This window comes from Pseudophryne corroboree, chromosome 1 (assembly GCF_028390025.1).
Source record: "Pseudophryne corroboree isolate aPseCor3 chromosome 1, aPseCor3.hap2, whole genome shotgun sequence".
NCBI lineage: Eukaryota > Metazoa > Chordata > Amphibia > Anura > Myobatrachidae > Pseudophryne > Pseudophryne corroboree.
Genome location: NC_086444.1, coordinates 885,483,508 through 885,505,076, shown reverse-complemented (window position 1 = coordinate 885,505,076; position 21,569 = coordinate 885,483,508). Strand labels below are relative to the sequence as shown.

General features: G+C 44.7%; 1 protein-coding gene across 8 annotated transcripts in view; it reads left to right on the top strand.

Moving 5' to 3' along the window:
• The window catches only part of RUFY3 (RUN and FYVE domain containing 3), a 282,769-nt gene that overhangs the window by 226,892 nt on the left and 34,308 nt on the right, over positions 1-21,569 (top strand). For 4 of the 8 annotated variants that reach the window (XM_063920120.1, XM_063920121.1, XM_063920123.1 and 1 more), the window contains 2 exons: positions 2,696-2,793; positions 8,183-8,302. In XM_063920120.1, coding sequence (XP_063776190.1) covers positions 2,696-2,793; positions 8,183-8,302 — 218 coding nt within the window. Of the gene's footprint in view, positions 1-2,695; positions 2,794-5,779; positions 6,099-8,182; positions 8,303-21,569 lie in introns of those variants that run through there. The other 4 variants (XM_063920125.1, XM_063920126.1, XM_063920127.1 and 1 more) reach the window with 2 other exon arrangements.

The following is a 21,569-nucleotide window of genomic DNA, read 5'->3' as shown; positions in this document are numbered from 1 at the left end:
CCATGCAAGAATATTCCAAAGGGATCTGTTGGACAAATGGTCAGGGTCGCATCTGCAGATGCACCTGCGAATAACCCTGTCACCAAAGACAAGGGTGTCACTTCTGTGGTGGTTGCAGAAGGCTCACCTATTAGAAGGCCGCAGATTCGGCATTCAGGATTGGATCCTGGTGACCACGGACGCCAGCCTGAGAGGCTGGGGAGCAGTCACACAAGGAAGAAACTTCCAGGGAGTATGGACGAGTCTGGAAAAGTCTCTTCACATAAACATTCTGGAACTAAGAGCAATCTACAATGCTCTAAGCCAGGCGGAACTTCTCCTGCAAGGAAAGCCGGTGTTGATTCAGTCGGACAACATCACGGCGGTCGCCCATGTAAACAGGCAGGGCGGCACAAGAAGCAGGAGTGCAATGGCAGAAGCTGCCAAGATTCTTCGCTGGGCGGAGAATCACGTGATAGCACTGTCAGCAGTGTTCATCCCGGGCGTGGACAACTGGGAAGCAGACTTCCTCAGCAGACACGATCTTCATCCGGGAGAGTGGGGTCTACATCCAGAAGTCTTCAACATGTTAATAGACCGTTGGGAAAGACCAATTGTAGACATGATGGCGTCTCGCCTCAACAAGAAACTGGACAAATATTGCGCCAGGTCAAGAGATCCACAGGCAATAGCTGTGGACGCACTGGTAACTCCTTGGGTGTACCAGTCAGTGTATGTGTTTCCTCCTCTGCCGCTCATACCAAAGGTATTGAAGATCATACGGCAAAGAAGAGTAAGAACAATACTAGTGGTTCCGGATTGGCCGAGAAGGACTTGGTATCCGGAACTTCAAGAGATGCTCACGGACGAACCGTGGCCTCTACCTCTGAGAAGGGACCTGCTACAGCAGGGTCCCTGTCTTTTTCAAGACTTACCGCGGCTGCGTTTGACGGCATGGCGGTTGAACGCCAGATCCTAAAAGGGAAAGGCATTCCAGAAGAAGTCATTCCTACCTTGATTAAGGCACGGAAGGAAGTCACCGTGAAACATTATCACCGCATTTGGCGAAAATATGTAGCGTGGTGCGAGGATCGGAGGGTTCCGACGGAGGAATTCCAACTGGGTCGTTTCCTACATTTCCTGCAATCAGGATTATCTATGGGTCTCAAATTGGGATCCATTAAGGTTCAAATTTCGGCCCTGTCAATATTCTTCCAAAAAGAATTGGCCTCTGTCCCTGAGGTCCAGACTTTTGTCAAGGGAGTACTGCATATACAGCCTCCTGTGGTGCCTCCGGTGGCACCGTGGGATCTAAATGTAGTTTTAGATTTCCTCAAATCCCATTGGTTTGAACCATTGAAAAAGGTGGATTTGAAATATCTCACATTGAAAGTGACTATGTTACTAGCCCTGGCCTCTGCCAGGAGAGTATCTGAATTGGCGGCTTTATCTTATAAAAGTCCTTATCTAATCTTCCATTCGGATAGGGCAGAACTGCGGACTCGTCCGCATTTTCTCCCTAAAGTGGTATCAGCATTTCATCTGAACCAACCTATTGTGGTGCCTGCGGCCACTAGCGACTTGGAGGACTCCAAGTTGTTGGACGTTGTCAGAGCCTTAAAAATATACATTGCAAGGACGGCTGGAGTCAGAAAATCTGACTCGCTGTTTATATTGTATGCACCCAACAAGTTGGGCGCACCTGCTTCTAAGCAGTCGATTGCTCGTTGGATTTGTAACACAATTCAACTTGCACATTCTGTGGCAGGCCTGCCACAGCCTAAAACTGTAAAAGCCCACTCCACAAGGAAGGTGGGCTCATCTTGGGCGGCTGCCCGAGGGGTCTCGGCATTACAACTCTGCCGAGCAGCTACGTGGTCGGGGGAGAACACGTTTGTAAAATTTTACAAATTTGATACCCTGGCAAAGGAGGACCTGGAGTTCTCTCATTCGGTGCTGCAGAGTCATCCGCACTCTCCCGCCCGTTTGGGAGCTTTGGTATAATCCCCATGGTCCTTTCAGGAACCCCAGCATCCACTTAGGACGATAGAGAAAATAAGAATTTACTTACCGATAATTCTATTTCTCGGAGTCCGTAGTGGATGCTGGGCGCCCATCCCAAGTGCGGATTATCTGCAATACTTGTACATAGTTATTGTTAACTAATTCGGGTTATTGTTAAGGAGCCATCTTTAAGAGGCCCTTTCTGTTGTCATACTGTTAACTGGGTTTAGATCACAAGTTGTACGGTGTGATTGGTGTGGCTGGTATGAGTCTTACCCGGGATTCAAAATGCCTCCCTTATTGTGTATGCTCGTCCGGGCACAGTACCTAACTGGAGTCTGGAGGAGGGTCATAGGGGGAGGAGCCAGTGCACACCACCTGACCTAGTAAAGCTTTACTTTTTTGTGCCCTGTCTCCTGCGGAGCCGCTATTCCCCATGGTCCTTTCAGGAACCCCAGCATCCACTACGGACTCCGAGAAATAGAATTATCGGTAAGTAAATTCTTATTTTCTGTCAGTAATATGGTTCTAACGTGGCCACAACAAATATTCAGAAAGTGATTATTTATATTTATTGTAACCTTTAATTAGCATCAGTGTGGAAGAGATTCCCCATGTTTCTTCACACCAAAATCTAACTCTAAATAATCTTGTATTAATCTTCTACTTGTGCAACTTCCTATCATTAGTAATTGTGTTCCTTCCCCTGCAGAGCTCAGACCTTGCAGTGAAACAGAAAAGTGAGTTGAACAGTCGTTTAGAAGAGAAGACCAGTCAGATGGCAGCTACCATTAAACAGCTGGAGCAGAGGTAACACATGCTTTACTCACAAACATTTTACATACACTGGTGTGCATTTGGCTGGGAGGTAACAATAATATCATTTAATAACGTCTAATATCGTCACATTTAAATATTGTCTTCTTGGTTTAAACACTTTCCAATCAAATCAGTGAACATCACATTCTTGAATTGTTTTCCCACCTAATACAGTGTTGTTAAAGGAAAAATATATTGCTTACATTTTATCATTTTTGCAACAACAGAGAATGTTAGATTGCAACTTGTGTTAATGCAGAGAGTGAGCACATTATTTTTTGTCTTATTTGAAGATTTTTCTCAACCTATCAAGACCTGTGACACATTTAGTAGTACAGTAAGTAGTACCTAGCAGACTAATTCCCAAGCCACAAGTATGTTGCGGAAATCTATAGTATGAACTCAGTCTGCTGAAATGTTTAGGCACATATACTTACCGCAGGTTGCATAGTGTGCATGCTGACTATATGTAACAGTCCCACAGATCTGAATCCGACGTAGACACTCTTTGATTGTAACATACTTAACACTTGGTTTGGTTTCTAAAACACAGATTAACCAGTTAAAATGTCTGCATGTTGTCTGTTGCAAAATAAAAAATCTGAATTCTATTATGAATATTTGCCATGTTTTAGTTTCAATAATAGATTGTTTGAGAACCACTATACCAGTGATAGACAACCTGCTACATTTTAAGGGATACATTTGCTCCTTTACCCTTCAAAAGGGCGACATATTACACCTGGGGGAAAATTTAATCAGCTGCGAAAATGTAACTGGTTCGAAAAATTGGGGGTAGCCTCGAGCTTTTTTGCATATTTTTTTTTTTTATAGCTTCAGGCTATTCAATTAGAGCTTATTTTTTGCACCTGTTAAAAAATTTTTGTTTTGGGGTGAAAACACATCGGTCCATGAACTTATCACGCATTGTATGTGCTTTCACTGCCATAATTGCAAAAACGGGGTAATTATCAGGGATTTTTTTTTTTGCAGAGGCTGTTGAGGTCCTGAAAAAAAATAAGACCAGGAGCACACCCAGGGGCAGATGTACTAAGCCTTGGAAAGTGATAAAGTGGAGAGACATAAAGTACCATCCAATGAAGCATGTTACAGGCTGTGTTTGATAAATGACAGCTAGGAGCTGATTGGTTGGTAGTTTATCTTCTTCTACTTTACGTCTTTCCCAACACAATACTGCACATAGGCTTCCATCCACTAATATGTTACACTTGTTTTTTTTTTGTTTCTTGTTTTTTTTTAATTGGTAAAGAGAGTTCACATATGTAAGTGGACTAAAAATTGCATTTAGTACATAGCAGGGCCTTCCTTAACACTTGACTTTAATGAAGTAAGTGGTAATCATGTCCAGTCTTATTTTTGGTTTTATGACCTGGCAATCATCATTTGCTGCCTCAGCTTCTAATAAATAAGATTATGGCTGGGGTTGACGTTTGGCAGGGAATAAGAGCTAGGGCTGAGAGGACATAAAGCTGATGACAAGACTGATGGGTCATGAAGCTGGGAGAATATGAAGACTGCTGTTCTCTGTCACTGGTATATGCTGCTCAAGACGAGTGCATGCTCACAGTTCACTTACTTTCTTTCCTGCAGCTATTTTTTTTATTTTCTTGTCACTATGTGACAATTTCAAGGTAATATTTAATGCAACTCTTTATAGCAAATTTATTACAACATACAGTATTCTGCAGCAGGACAGAGCCCCAACTAAAGTCTTTGCTGCTGTAAGAAACTGCATTCTTTCACTATTTAATTAGACTATGGGGGTCATTCCGAGTTGTTCGCTCACTAGCTGCTTTTAGCAGCATTGCACACGCTAGGCCGCCGCCCTCTGGGAGTGTATCTTAGCTTAGCAGAATTGCGAACTAAAGATTAGCAGAATTGCGAATAGAAAATTCTTAGCAGTTTCTGAGTAGCTCGAGACTTAATCTTACACTGCGATCAGCTCAGCCCGTTTCGTTCCTGGTTTGACGTCACAAACACACCCTGCGTTCGCCCAGCCACTCCCCCGTTTCTCCAGACACTCCCACGTTTTATCCTTGCACACCTGCGTTTTTCCGCACACTCCCAGAAAACGGACAGTTTCCGCCCAGAAACACCCACTTCCTGTCAATCACACTCCGATCACTTCTACGGTGGAAATTCTTCGTTCGGACGTGAGTAAATCTACTAAGTTTTGTTCTAAAATACTTAGCGCATGCGTGCTGCGTACCATGCACATGCGCATTTATGCCTTAATCGCTCCGTTGCGAAAATCGTCAACGAGTGAACAACTCTGAATGACCCCCTATGTGCAAAAAAATTTTCATCACCTTTGCTTTAAGGAGCTTTATTAAATATGCCTGTATAGTCATAATATTGAACACAATAATCTTGCCCTCCAACTCTTGTTAAACAGTTATAAATTGAATTGTTCATCAAATGTTATTCAAACATCATCTTTGTAACCAGGAGCCCTCAACTCTGTATATCTGAAACACCATCTGTTGTAGAGCATTAGAGAGTTTGCCACTTTTGCTTAAAAGTACTTTTTGCAGTTCTCGCTGTACTATAGATTTTGGAAGAAAAAGCGCAGTTTGCAGTGTCTTTGACTCCAGAGTGAGCACAACCTATTAGTGCACTGTGCTTAAATTATGTTTCTCTTCCAAGTTCTGCCATATACTGTGTTACTTGTTCCCAGACAGCTCGTGTTGTAGGATGTCACACACGAGTGAGCAGAAGATAGTTTTGGGGTAGGGGGAGGTTGCTGTTTTTACCCACCTCAGTGCATAAGGAACTAAGGAAATACTTTATTCACAAGTGACCGGTTCTCTTCAACAATGTGTTTTTATAAATCTGTATGAGTTTCTTACTGACCTTTCTCTCTTGGTGTTCTCTGTCCTATTAATCATTTGCCCGTGTCTCTCATCTGACTTTTCTGTTTTTTTGTTCACATTGTTACTTTAAATTAACAAACCAGTGAAAAAGATTTGGTGAAGCAGGCAAAAACCTTAAGCAGTACAGCAAGTAAACTTCTACAGAAGCAGCACTAGGTGTCTAACACGAGGCCCCCTGACCAACACTAACAGCAGTTCGGTAGCAGGAGGAAGGGAGGAATTCTGCCTTGTTGCAAGCTACTACATAGATGTTAAATGTTGCCTACTGTTGATTTGGAAATTGCTGCATTTTGAAGCCATGGCTCCTCCGTTCTGTTATCCTTTTTTCTCCCACACCCTCCCTGTAGATGGAATCCTTGTTAGAACCCCCAAAATATTTGCCAAATAAAATTTTTAAAACCACTTCTGTGTGACATTTAATGAATCTAATATACTTTTTACCTTTGCATGGTCACGGTAGGTCCTGACCTACAGGTCTCACAATTTTTTATATGACAGATGAGCAGGGACTGTGACAGTTGTCAAATAGAGTGGAGGCAGAACATTGAAGGCTAGAGCTTTCATGGCCTTGTTAAATTATATGTTTATTAATACTACTGATTGATAAAACAATGCTCCTTTCTAGATTTAGTACTCTGCAGATTTGTATTATAAAACATTTTAAGTATTTGTAATTGTACAGGTAGAATTCTAGTTTTCTACATAATAGTAGAGAAAACCCCAACAAATAATTATTGTATCTATTTTCAACCTAGTTTAAAGCTGGGTACACACTGGAGCGATGTGTATCTAGTCGATATGTCGGCTTGACGGGCCGACATATCGGAACCCGGTACACATTAGGTGATGTTAATGAAGGACAGAACGATCAATATTCCATCCTCCATTAGCATACATGGTGTCGCTAGCACATCAGACCTGACGTCACTAGCGACTGCGGGCACACGCATATCGGGCATACACATTGCCCGATATGCGCTAGTGTGAGAGATATGTCGGTCCTATTTGCCGGATCAGACAATAGATCGCTCAGTGTGTGCCCAGCTTAAGGCTGTAGAAATACATGTCCAATATTCAGCACATAGAAATAGGAACTTTATTTCTAACTAGTGGTTGCTTGCGCAGATGTCTTCCAAAAACAAAAAAGTCTCTATAGTTTATAAACAGTCCCTAGAAGTATATTTCTCCCAAAAAAATTATATTTATATACATAGTTATTCTGGACTTAAGGACCCTGCACACTGCATGCGCCGAGTTTCAAGCATCTGTTTTTTCCTTTATTGCTCAGCTCCCTGATATCACATTGAGATAATACCTCCGTTTCTTTCTAGGTCACTCAGCTATACAACAGTGAAGACCCCATCCAAATACATCCTGTAGTTTTTGTGTGATGCCGAAACGAACAGACAAATAAAAATGTATACATTATTTAGATATATTTCTATTCAAATATGGAGGAGTAGCCATATTTTGGATTATCTTATATTATTAATTATTCCACTAAGAAACATTTTCAAAACACAATATCATGCTGACTGATAAGGCATCTACAGTACCCAATGGTTTTAGAAGATATGGGAGTGGATTTCCGTATATGGCAGTATTTCCCAGCTTTCTTGAATCACGGCATCCTAGCGAATCAGCATTTATTTTATGGCACCCCTTGGATGAAAGTGTGCTGTTGTGCTTCTGAGGTTGTCGACGTCTTATGGTTGGCAGCCACTAACACTGGTTTTGCCTATCACTTTGACCATAAATAATTTGATTTGGTCCTGAACCCGTTTACTTGTTCAATTATTGTTCATATCGAAGATCAACTACTACCCAAAATTGTTATATAGGATTATGCAACTATGTAAATGCCCTAGATAAATTGGCAGTGCCACTCAAGGATGACACAATATAGCTATATTTGGGGAACAGGAGGCTTCTTTATTAAGCTTCTGGTTTTAAATCGCAGCGCTTCTGATCCTGTTTATTCCCTAAATAGGATGAGGTTATTGTTTTAGTAGTAAAACACAGCTAGTAAAAGCATAGCCCTTATAAATTTCAGGCATAAATGCACTCAGAAGCGTCGGGTTCTAGAACTCGACGCTTAGTAAATAAAACCCCCAGGTTTCAGAATTCCACTTCTCACTAGAATTCTTTCACCAAACTATGGATCATTATATACTTCAGTCTGCTTATTGAAACATTCCAACTGCTGATTACAATAAGACTAATCTACAACATTTAATAATTTGAACCATTAAAATTAATATTTTATGGTATTACATACATAATTTTAAATCCATTTTGCCTGATTCACCACTATTCTGTTTTCATTCTTACAATTTTATTTTCATGTATTCTATCCATTCTAATTTTCCCATCATTTACCTTTTGGGTTTTATATTTATTTTGGTTATTAAAGTCCCATCCTTGTCCCTACCACCTCCATGGTTTTTGTTTTGTTTTTACTACCCATTCATGTGGCTCAAATCCAGGTTGCGAGTTGTGGAGCGAGATCGTCTGGCAGCTGAGGAAGCCAACCGACTTTTCAAGCAAGAGTTTGGAGACAAGATTGAGAGTCTACAGATGGAAGTGGATCAGCTCCGAAAGCAGCGGTGAAGAAATGATTGTTTGGTGTAGTACTAGTCACAAGCAGCGGTGATGCCATCTTGGCATCTCTGGTGCCAGCCAATTGCTTAACCTCTTGCAGGTGGTGATATCTTTCATTGGACCCACATAATAGTATTCTGAGATGCCGTTGTCTGCAAATTTTCAGGATTATCTGAACCTCCTTTTTGTGAATTGATCAAATATTGAAATTTATTATACTGTAACTAGTGATGTCACAACCTGCAATGAAAAGTACTAACCATAGCTAACGAAAATGTTGACTGGTCTGTTTTCACGGTCACATTTTTGAATTTGTGTCCCATCCACAGTTTTCATATACAGGTTTGGGATCTTTAGCCTGAGTGCTTGTTGGCAGAAATTTTAGAAACTTTTTTTTTTTTTTTTTTTTTTTTATAAAATATGTTTAGTGTAAAATGTCATAGTCACAGTCTTGATCACCAAGCTTCTTCTCTGGTGATGAGCGAGGAGCACTGCTATACAAGCTAATAAGGTTAAGAATACAAGAGACAGTATAAAGATAGCCTTGCCATAATCCTTTAATCCAGGACACCTGTGATTTACACGGGTGCTGTGGCTGATTAGAACCAGGTGAAATGCAGGCTTGAATTTAGCCAGCCAAAGAACCGGTGTAAATCATAGGTGTTCTGGATTAAAGAGATATTATGGCAACCCTAAATGAAGACGACAGAGGTCATTGGCAATTTAAGTTACATTTTTGTGCATTTTTGTTATGGTGCTCTATGTTACAGAAAATAAGTATCCCCCCAAAAAATACAATTTGCAAGTGTTCTGAATAATATTACCTATACTGCATCTCATTTTAAAATTGCAGATGGTTGACACAATTATAACTACCTGCTGCATGGAGCAGCCCTTGGGGAAGGGAGAAGGAGCAGATAAGTTAGTGGTTTGTCTCATAGGCCTGGCCCATAACCAGTGTTCTCCTATCAATTATAAAACAAAATCTAGTTTACAAACAAAAAATAGTGAAATAAATGTGCTGAAAAAGCATCAACTGAAAGAATGCTCACATTCAGGTCTGTGTCAACACTCCAAAAGCAGGGAAAGTGAAGTAAAAACATAAATACAAACTTAGATATAACGTGGATTAACGTACGGTATATTAAAATGCATAAAGTCTCATATAGAGCTAGAATTTTTCAATGTAATGCTTAGTATTAATGGGTCGCAGTTCATTTCCCGGCGGTCAGGACACCGACGCCGGAATCCCAACAGCCGATGAAATACTGACGGAATCCCGACAAAAACTCAGTATTCCCCCTCGGTTGGTGGGTCCACGCCACCAACCGAGGGGGAATATAATAGTGTGGCGAAGGAAGCGTGGTGAGCACAGTGAGCCCACAAAGGTTTTCGATGCGACACTGTCGGGATTCCGGTGTCTGCCTCCTGACTGCCGGGATCCCGATCCTCGGGTAATCATACCGAATCCGTATCAATACAGGTATATAATCTCGTACACATGACACTAAATCTCACTCAGAAGTAGAATTCCTCCCAGTGATACATACATGTGTAATCGTTTCCAGGGGTATTAATTGCACTTTTATGTCTGAGGAATTTAGCCATACATCTGTAACACCAGTGTAAATAAACCCTAGATAAGCTAATTTCCATGTGCATTTAATAAACATTGAATATATTTTTGAGGTATCCATATGAAAAATGACTACACTATCAGCACTATCTTGGTGTGCATATGGTTTGTGATTACCTACAGAAGCCATCTGGCAGGGGTCTTCCAAGCTGAGCAACTGACTGTTTTATTAATTTTAAAAATAATAGGCCCTATATGGTTAGAAATAGAATATAAATCCTTTTATTCTTTGTTGATGGGTTGGTTTGTTTGTTTGTGTTTGTTTGTTTGTTTGTTTGTTTGTTTTAGGTTGATAGTTAATCCAGTCAGGAACAGTGTCCCTAGCAATAGGTTTTCTGAACTTGTCCACTGACTGAATCTGACCAATTTTGCTACCCACTTTTGGTGACCAAATTGGAAACCCCATCTGCAGTCATTTCAATATCCATGAACCAGCCAGCAAATATTTTATGTTTTGCAGCAATGCATATGAATCAAGTGCCGTACATGTACTACAATGCAATCATGGGAATTATCTTTCTGTGAACCATCATACCCTGCGCTATACTTCAATTAGCACACAATCCCATTGTTAATCTGTGGTACAATGTAATTCAATTGGACCACAATATTATTATTTAACTGTGGTAATATTGATCCACTGAGGAAGCTGACCAAAAATTAATTACCCAATTATCTCTTTAAAGCATTAATCACAATAATTATTGAACTCCATAAGTTACAGTGACACTTCTGGCTCAGTACTGTTAAGATACTTATGCATTAAACCAGGGGTGGCCAGACTTTTGGAGTCGGCAATCTACTTTGAAATCTGAAAAGCTTTCATGATCTACCTGGGTGGAACATTAGTGCACCGGGGGCATGGCCCCACTGCACAGGTTGTAGGGACTGTCTCGCCTGAAATCACACATCGGCTCCTACAGTAATAAATACATTGCCTCACACAGGAAAAAAACCTCAAACACATTGCCCTCACAGGAAGAGCCTCAAACACATTGCCCCCACAGGAGAAAAAATTGTCCCCCACAATAAAATAAAACCTATATTAAACTGCCTCGACCTCCTCCTCATGTCCCCTTTTCTCACATAATACAAATACCCCCAAACGCTACCTCCAGGCGCGGCTTCTGCACTTCCAGAACGTGTGCTGCGATTAGTCCAGAGATGTACTTGGCGCTGTGAGGAGCCTACATGCCAGTGCGTTCAATACACAGAGGGCAGCCATGCGGTACAGCAGCTCCCTGTGATAGTCTGCACACTCTGTAAGATGCAGGCTAAGCAGTCGAACAGCAGCAAGCAATATGTCGTCACTGGCCCCCACACAGGAGCTGGGCTTCTGAGGCCTCACATGCCATATCGGGTTTATTTTAGTTATGTTGGTTGCGATATACCGGTGGATTCCCCGTGTGCTATCTGTAGATCGCGATTGACCTTTTGACCAGGTCTCCCTTTAAATTGATATGGCCTTAAAATAGCCTACTTTACTGACTTCTAAAACTGAAACTAATATCACTATAGCCTTTTTGAAAACTGGGCTCTATCGGTAACTGTACCACATGTCTGGAATTCTAGCCCTCTTAAGCTTAAATTGCCTACCCTGTACCCTAACAAGTCACATTTGTGGCATCATTTGCATTAGGTCATATATGTGAGTACCATAAGTTGTCTATGAAGAAAGGTTGAAGCAGTAATGCACATAAATCACACTTAACAGAACACAGCTACTGGGTATACCATGGTCATTCTAGCAGAGGAAATATAATAAACAGAAAGGGGTTGGGTATGCGTGACCAGCGGTCAGGAGGCCACCGGTCACCACATAGACGCTGGGATCCCGGCTTTTAGATATCCGGTGGGGGGGGAAGAGGGACACACACACACACACACACACAAACACACACACACACACACACACACAAAAACAAAGCCCCTAGCAGGCTCCAGTTATATTCCCACTCTATGGGTGTCGTGGACACCCACGAGTGGGAATAGTCCCTGTTAGTTGGCATGGCGACTGTCGAGACTGTAAGGGTGTGGGATTCCGGCATCTGTATTTTGACCACTGGTCACGTAACTGCCTCCCACAGAAAGGGGAGACTGCTTAGTAGGGATATATAGCCATTTCAGGGGCACTATCAAATTCATAAGTGAACTCCATTTAATCATGTTTAAATTAAATACAATTTCAAACACACCAATGTGTAGAGATCTAATGGTTAGTTTGTATAAATTATTGTTGGTTTTTATTTTTAGCCATTTACAGGTTGATTTCCTAACCCTGGAATCTATTGATGTCAGTTTGAGCTATAAATACCCAGACTCCTAAATCTCTAAAGAAATAAACAAACCAATCAGCAAATCACTGAAATTGCCTTTCAGTGCTCAGTATACAACAGATGAATCTATGAAAAACTGATTTATTAACCACTTAACTAATTTTATTTCTCTTACGTCCTAAGTGGATGCTGGGGACTCCGTAAGGACCATGGGGAATAGCGGCTCCGCAGGAGACTGGGCACATGTAAAGAAAGCTTTAGGACTAACTGGTGTGCACTGGCTCCTCCCCCTATGACCCTCCTCCAAGCCCCAGTTAGATTTCTGTGCCCGACGAGAAGGGTGCACACTAGGGGCTCTCCTGAGCTTCTTAGTGAAAGTTTTAGTTTAGGTTTGTTATTTTCAGTGAGACCTGCTGGCAACAGGCTCACTGCATCGTGGGACTAAGGGGAGAAGAAGCGAACTCACCTGACTGCAGAGTGGATTGGGCTTCTTGGCTACTGGACATTAGCTCCAGAGGGACGATCACAGGTTCAGCCTGGATGGGTCCCGGAGCCGCGCCGCCGGCCCCCTTACAGAGCCAGAAGAGCGAAGAGGTCCGGAAAAATCGGCGGCAGAAGACGTTCCTGTCTTCAATAAGGTAGCGCACAGCACTGCAGCTGTGCGCCATTGCTCTCAGCACACTTCACACTCCGGTCACTGAGGGTGCAGGGCGCTGGGGGGGAGCGCCCTGAGACGCAATACAACATGTTTAAACCTTATATGGCTAAAGAAATACATCACATATAGCTCCTGGGCTATATGGATGCATTTCACCCCTGCCAGTTTTCCTAAAAAAAGCGGGAGAAAAGGCCGCCGTGAAGGGGGCGGAGCCTATCTCCTCAGCACACAAGCGCCATTTTCCCTCACAACTCCGTTGGAGGGAAGCTCCCTGGCTCTCCCCTGCAGTCACTACACTACAGAAAGGGTTAAAAAAGAGAGGGGGGCACTAATTAGGCGCAGTATTAACTATACAGCAGCTATAAGGGGAAAAACACTTATATAAGGTTATCCTTGTATATATATAGCGCTCTGGTGTGTGCTGGCAAACTCTCCCTCTGTCTCCCCAAAGGGCTAGTGGGGTCCTGTCCTCTATCAGAGCATTCCCTGTGTGTGTGCTGTGTGTCGGTACGTTTGTGTCGACATGTATGAGGAGAAAAATGATGTGGAGACGGAGCAGAGTGTCTGTAACAGTGATGTCACCACCTAGGGGGTCGACACCTGAGTGGATGTACTGTTGAAAATTACGTGACAGTGTCAGCTCTGTATAAAAAAACAGTGGTTGACATGAGACAGCCGGCTACTCAGCTTGTGCCTGTCCAGACGTCTCATAGGCCGTCAGGGGCTTTAAAGCGCCCGTTACCTCAGATGGCAGATACAGACGCCGACACGGATACTGACTCCTGTGTCGACGGTGAAGAGACAACCGTGATTTCCAGTAGGGCCACGCGTTACACGATTGAGACAATGGAAAATGTTTTATACATTTCTGATAATACGAGTACCACCAAAAAGGGGTATTATGTTCGGTGAGGGAATAACTACCTGTAGTTTTCCTGAATCTGAGAAATAAAATGTGTGATGATGATGCGTGGGTTTCCCCCCGATAACAATGATAATTTCTTAAAAAGTATTGGCTGTATACCCTTTCCCGCCAGAGGTTAGGGTGCGTTGGGAAACACCCCCTAGGGGGGGTAAGGCGCTCACACGCTTGTAAGAACAAGGGCTCTACCCTCTCATGAGATGGCCGCCCTTAAGGATCCTGCTGATAGAAAGCAGGAGGGTATCCAAAAATGTATTCACACACATACTGGTGTTATACTGCGACCAGCAATCGCCTCAGCCTGGAGGTGCAGTGCTGGGTTGGCATGGTCGGATTCCCTGACTGGAAATATTGATATCCTAGATAAGGATAGTATATTATTGCCTATAGAGCATTTAAAAGATGCATTTCTATATATGCAGGATGCACAGCGGAATAATTGCCGACTGGCATCAAGTATAAGTGCGTTGTCCAATTCTACCAGTAAAATGGTCAGGTGATGCGGATTCCAAACGGCATTTGGAAGTATTGCCTTTGAAAGGGGACATTTGGGGTCAGTCTTTTAGACCTGGTGGCCATGGCAACAACTGGGAAATCCACGTTTGTACCCCAGGTCGCCTCTCAAAATAAGACGCCGTATTATCAGGCGCAGTCCTTTGTTGGCAAGCGGACAAAAGGTTCCTCTTTTCTGCTCGTGACAGAGGGAGAGGAAAAAAGGCTGAAGAGATTACCCAGTTCCCAGGAACAGAAATCCTTTCCCGCCTCTGCAAAGCCCTCAGTATGACGCTAGGGCCTTACAAGCTCAGGCATGGTGGGGGCCCGTTCTCAATGAATTTCAGTGCGCAGTGGGCTCACTCGCAAGTAGACCCCTGGATCCTTCAGGTAATATCTCAAGGGTACATATTGAAATTCGAGACGTCTCCCCCTCGCCGTTTCCAAAGGTCGGCTTTACCGACGTCTCCCTCTGACAGGGAGGCAGTTTTGGAAGCCATTCACAAGCTGTATTCCCAGCAGGTGATAATCAAGGTACCCCTCCTGCAACAGGGAACGGGGTATTATTCCACACTATTGTGGTACCGAAGCCAGACGGCTCGGTGAGACCGATTCTAAATCTAAAATCTAAAATCTTTGAACACTTACATACAGAGGTTCAAATTCAAGATTGAGTCACTCAGAGCAGTGATTGCGAACCTGGAAGAAGGGGACTACATGATGTCTCGGGACATCAAGGATGCTTACCTTCATGTCAAAATTTACCCTTCTCACCAAGGGTACCTCAGGTTATGGTACAGAACTGTCACTATCAGTTCAGACGCTGCCGTAGGGATGGTCCACGACACCCCGGGTCTTTACCAAGGTAATGGCCGAAATGATATCCCTTCGAAGGAAGGGAATTTTAGTTATCCCTTACTTGGACGATTCCCTGATAAGGGTAAGATCCAGGGAACAGTTGGAAGTCGGTGTAGCACTGCACTATCTCAGGTAGTGTTGAGGCAGCACGATTGGATTCTCAATATTCCAAAATCGCAGCTGGTTCCGAAGACTTGTCTTCTGTTTCCTAGGGATGTTCCTGGACACAGTCCAGAAAAAAGGTGTTTCTCCCGGAAGAGAAAGCCAGGGAGTTATCCGAGCTAGTCAGGAACCTCCTAAAATCGAACCAAGTCTCAGTGCATCAATGCACAAGGGTTCTGGGTAAAAATGGTGGCTTCCTACAAAGCAATCCCATTCGTTAGATTCCACGCAAGAACTTTCCAGTGGAACCTACTGGACAAATGGTCCGGGTCGCATTTTCAGATGCATCAGCGGATAACCCTGTCACCAAGGACAAGGGTATCCATCCTGTGGTGGTTGCAGAGTGCTCATCTTCTAGAGGGCCGCATATTCGGCATTCAGGACTGGGTCCTGGTGACCACGGATGCCAGCCTGCGAGGCTGGGGAGCAGTCACACAGGGAAGGAATATCCAGGGCTTAGGGTCAAGCCTGGATACATCACTTCACATAAATATCCTGAAGCTAAGGGCCATTTACAATGCTCTATGCTTAGCAAGACCTCTGCTTCAAGGTCAGCCGGTATTGATCCAGTCGGACAACATCATGGCAGTCACCCACGTAAACAGACAGGGTGGCACAAGAAGCAGGAGGGCAATGGCAGAAGCTGCAGGGATTCTTCGCTGGGCGGAAAATCATGTGATAGCACTGTCAACAGTATTCATTCCGGGAGTGGACAACTGGGAAGCAGACTTCCTCAGCACGACCTCCACCCGGGAGAGTGGGGACTTCACCCAGAAGTCGTCCACATGATTAAAAAACTCGACAGGTATTGCGCCAGGTCAAGAGACCCTCAGGCAATAGTTGTAGACGCTCTGGTAACACCGTGGGTGTACCAGTCAGTGTAGGTGTTCCCTCCTCTGCCTCTCATACCCAAGGTACTGAGATTGATAAGATAGAGAGGAGAAAGCACTATATTCGTGGCTCCGGATTGGCCAAGAAGGACTTGGTAACCGGAACTTCAAGAGATGCTCACGGAGGATCCGTGGCCTCTACCTCTAAGAAGGGACCTGCTCCAGCAAGGACCCTGTGTGTTCCAAGACTTACCGCGGCTGCGTTTGACGACATGGCGGTTGAACGCCGGATCCTGAAGGAAAAAAGGCATTCCGGATGAAGTCATCCCTATCCTGATCAAAGCCAGGAAGGATGTAACCGCAAAAACATTATCACCGCAATTGGCGAAAATATGTTGCGTGGTGCGAGGCCAGTAAGGCCCGACGGAGGAAATTCAACTGGGTCGATTCCTACATTTCCTGCAAACAGGAGTGTCTATGGGCCTGAAATTGGGGTCCATTAAGGTTCAAATTTCGGCCCTGTCAATTTTCTTCCAAAAAAGAACTAGCTTCAGTCCCTGAAGTTCAGACGTTTGTAAAAGGGGGTACTGCATATACAGCCTCCTTTTGTGCCTCCAGTGGCACTTTGGGATCTCAATGTAGTTTTTGGTTCCAAAAGTCACATTGGTTTGAACCACTTAAATCTGTGGAGTTAAAATATCTCACATGGAAAGTGGTCATGCTGTTGGCCCTGGCCTGGGCCAGGCGCGTGTCAGAATTGGCGGCTTTATCCTGAAAAAGCCCTTATCTGATTTTCCATTCGGACAGGGCGGAATTGAGGACTCGTCCTCAGTTTCTCCCTAAGGTGGTTTCAGCGTCTCACCTGAACCAACCTATTGGTGGTGCCTGCGGCTACTAGGGACTTGGAGGCCTCCAAGTTGCTAGACGTTGTCAGTGCCCTGAAAATATATGTTTCCAGGACGGCTGGAGTCAGGAAATCTGACTCGCTGTTTATCCTGTGTGCACCCAACAAGCTGGGTGCTCCTGCTTCTAAGCAGACTATTGCTCGTTGGATTTGTAGTACAATTCAGCTTGCACATTCTGTGGCGGGCCTGCCACAGCCAAAATCTGTTAAAGCCCATTCCACAAGGAAGGTGGGCTCATCTTGGGCGGCTGCCCGAGGGGTCTCGGCTTTACAACTTTGCCGAGCAGCTACTTGGTCAGGAGCAAATACGTTTGTAAAAGTCTACAAAATTGATATCCTGGCTGAGGAGGACCTGGAGTTCTCTCATTCGGTGCTGCAGAGTCATCCGCACTCTCCCGCCCGTTTGGGAGCTTTGGTATAATCCCCATGGTCCTTACGGAGTCCCCAGCATCCACTTAGGACGTTAGAGAAAATAAGAATTTACTTACCGATAATTCTATTTCTCATAGTCCGTAGTGGATGCTGGGCGCCCATCCCAAGTGCGGATTGTCTGCAATACTTGTACATAGTTATTGTTACAAAAATCGGGTTATTATTGTTGTGAGCCATCTTTCAGAGGCTCCTCTGTTATCATGCTGTTAACTGGGTTCAGATCACAGGTTATACGGTGTGATTGGTGTGGCTGGTATGAGTCTTACCCGGGATTCAAAATCCTTCCTTATTGTGTACGCTCGTCCGGGCACAGTATCCTAACTGAGGCTTGGAGGAGGGTCATAGGGGGAGGGGCCAGTGCACACCAGTTAGTCCTAAAGCTTTCTTTAGATGTGCCCAGTCTCCTGCGGAGCCGCTATTCCCCATGGTCCTTACGGAGTCCCCAGCATCCACTACGGACTACGAGAAATAGAATTATCGGTAAGTAAATTCTTATTTTTTCAGAAGTTACCTCAAAAATTGTCAATATTTATTTTTTAAAATGTATTTAAAAAAAAAAAACCACACACACACAAATTTAAGATATGGTGAGGCCCCATTCTTCCTCAGAGTTCTTAGTGGCTGCTAGGAATGACATACACCATCTTACAGCCACTCAATGTAAACAGAGAGAGTCTTATGAAAGCACATTACCTCATCTCCCCTCGCCTCTCACTGAAGCTCTCCATAGACAGCACAGCAGTGCCGGCCCTAGGCATAGGCAAACTAGGCAAATGCCTAGGGCATTTGGTATGCCTAGGGGCATCAGCAGCTTCTGCTGATTAAATTGATATGCAGCATGCCTATATTCTGTGTGTACCATTTCAAATGCAGATACAGTCACAGTCTCACACAGTATACACTATAGTAGGGGTGGGCAAAATACGGCCCGTGGGCCGGATCCGGCCCGCGAACCGATCCTGCCCGGCCCGCTGCCGCCCACCTGCACGCAATGACAAGCGGCCCAACCAGCTGAGCTGCTTGTCATTGCTCGGCAGTACTACCTCCAAGATACCGGCGCCAGTCCAGGGGCGGAACTGCCGGAGACAATGGAGTCTTTTGCCGCAGTGCTCCAGCCCTGATGTGGGCACTTCGACTCCATTGTCCCGGCCAGCTTCCAGCCCAGGTCAACGGCAGCGGCTGCGAGCTGATACCTGCAGCTGCGCGGCTCTATTAGCCGCAGCCGGCACTATGTGATGTTTCCCCTCCTGCTCCTTGTCAGCCTGCACAGCTCCTCCTCCTCCTTGGCCTGCTACTCTCACCCTCCGAGTCCCAGCCAGCCAGGCAAAGATCCGCCTATGAGACAAGGGGAAGGACTTTGCTTTGCACTGCAGTCAGAGGTGGGCTCTCAGTCACAGGGGTCTCTCGGGCATGTGTCCTGGGCCCCCCTCCTTCAATGGGACATCCCTGATTACCAGAAAGGAGGAAGCAGTGTCCCAGCAGGGGTGGGGGCGGGGCTACCCAGCACGGAGCACAGCCCTGATGCTCCTGCACTTTAACATGCAACATGCATGGCACTGGCAGATAGGATGATGGACCTGTCAAAGTTTCCATGCAGTGACCGTGTTTAAGGTATGAGGGACCATAAATGATATTATGTCTGTGTAACTGTATATGATAATGTGCCTGTAACTCTGTGTATGTGTCTGTATATGTCTCTGTGTAACTCTATATGTGTCTGTAGCTCTGTATGTGTGTCTGTAGCTCTGTATATGTGTCTGTGTAACTCTGTGTATACTGTATGTCTGTAACTCTGTATATGTATCTGTGTAACTATGCATCTGTAATTCTGTGTATGTGTTGGATCAGTATGATTCACCGCCGTTTGGGATCCCGGCGGTCAAAATACAGACGCCAGGATCCCTATATCTCGAAACCGACAGGGTGAGTAAGGGGTGTTCTCCCCTCTCCCCATCCCCCTAACCCTCCCTCCCCGCAGCATAATGCTAACCTCCTCCCTTGGTGCCTAACCCTTACCACCCCCCATGTTTGCCTAAACCCAACCCCCTGTCCCCGCTGCCTAAACCTAACCTCCCCCCCGTAGCCTAACCCTCCGAGGGTGGTGCCCAACCCTAACCTCCCCTCCTCGCAGCCTAATCCTAACCCACCTGGACGCAGCCTAACCAAAACCCTCCCCCCCCTACAGTGTGTAAAAGAGAGTTCTACCTGCTGTAATGTGTCATGTAAAGGGGGGTTTTACCTGCCGTGATGTGTAATAGGGGCTCTACCTGGAGTAATCTGTAAAATGGGTCTCTACCTGGCATAATGTGTGACGGGCTCTGCTGGCGTAATATGTGTAAAAGGGGCTCTACCTGGTGTAATGTGTGTAAGTGGCGCTACTGTGTGGCGTAATTTGAATAATGGATACTATTGTGCAGCCTAATATGAATCTGTATTATGTTGTGGCCACGCCCCTTCCACACGAAGCCACGTCCCTATATTTTTGGCGCATGGGGGGGGGGGGGCTGCTATTTTGTGTGTAGCCCCCGAATACTGACAGGAAAGTGTCAAGTGGCCCCTCAGCTGAAATAATTGCCCACCCCTGCACTATAGGCATGCTGCATTTCATTTTAATCAGCAGAAGCTGCTTGTGCATCCTAGCCACAGAGCAATGAAAATAAGATACAGTTTCACAAGAAAAGTCACCCGACATTAGCACAGAGGCAAGATTTATGAGGACACATCTGTATCCAAGCAGAGGTCACAGTGTTAGCGGCTGTGTGAGTGCTTTGTGTGAGTGGGTTGGTTGTGCAGTAGTGATTGGCATGTGTGTAAGGGGCATTATGTGAGTCATGTGTAAAGATGCATTAATAATGTGCAGTAAATGTGTAAGGGGCACTATGTGTGTCATTATGTGTATAAGGGCATTAATAATGTGCGGCATATATGTAAGGGACATTATGTGTGTCATTATGTGTATAAGGGCATTAATAATATGCGGCATATGTGTAAGGGGCATTATGTGTGTCATGTGTATAAGGGCATTAATAATGTGCGACATGTGTAAGGGACATTATGTGTATAAGAACATTAATAAAGGTTGTCATAATGTGTAAGGCGCATTATGTTTATAAGCACATTAATAATGTGTCATATGTGTATGGGGCATAACTGTGTGGTATTATGTGTATAAATAGGATTTTAATACCTACCGGTAAATCCTTTTCTCTTAGTCCGTAGAGGATGCTGGGGTTCCAAAAGGACCATGGGGTATAGACGGGATCCACAGGAGCTTGGGCACACTAAAAAGACTTTGACTGGGTGTGAACTGGCTCCTCCCTCTATGCCCCTCCCCCAGACCTCAGTTATAGAACTGTGCCCAGGAGAGATGGACATTTCGAGGAAAGAATTTATTATTTAAACACGGTGAGTGTCAAACCAGCTCACACCACGAACATACCGCAGAATGTGGCGTTCAATAGAATACCAGCCAACGGTATGAAAAAATACACAGCCACATGCTGAGAGAATATGTAACACAACCTGTGTGTCAACACAACCAATAAGAAAACACTGCATGCCATGGCATGAACAACGTCAGCAACAGGCTGACAGAAAGAAACACCACCAGAGTGTAACCATAACCAATTACTGCAGACACAGTACCCACTGGGACGGGCGCCCAGCATCCTCTACGGACTAAGAGAAAAGGATTTACCGGTAGGTATTAAAATCCTATTTTCTTCTACGTCCTAGAGGATGCTGGGGTTCCAAAAGGACCGTGGGGTTTATACCAAAGCTCCAGACTGGGCGGGAGAGTGCGGACGACTCTGCAGCACCGATTGAGCAACAAAAGGTCCCCATCAGCCAGGGTATCAAACTTGTAGGCATAACAAAAGTGTTTGAACCCGACCAAGCAGCCGCTCGGCAAAGTTGAACCGCGGAGATTCCTTGGGCATCCGCCCAAGAAGAACCCATCTTCCTAGTAAAATAGGTCTCCACCGACTTCGGTAACAACAATCCAGCCGTAGAACGAGCACGCCGAATCGTATCACAGATCCAGCGTGTAACCGACTGCATAGACGCAGGCGCCCCAATCACGCTGGAAACATACCAGACAAAC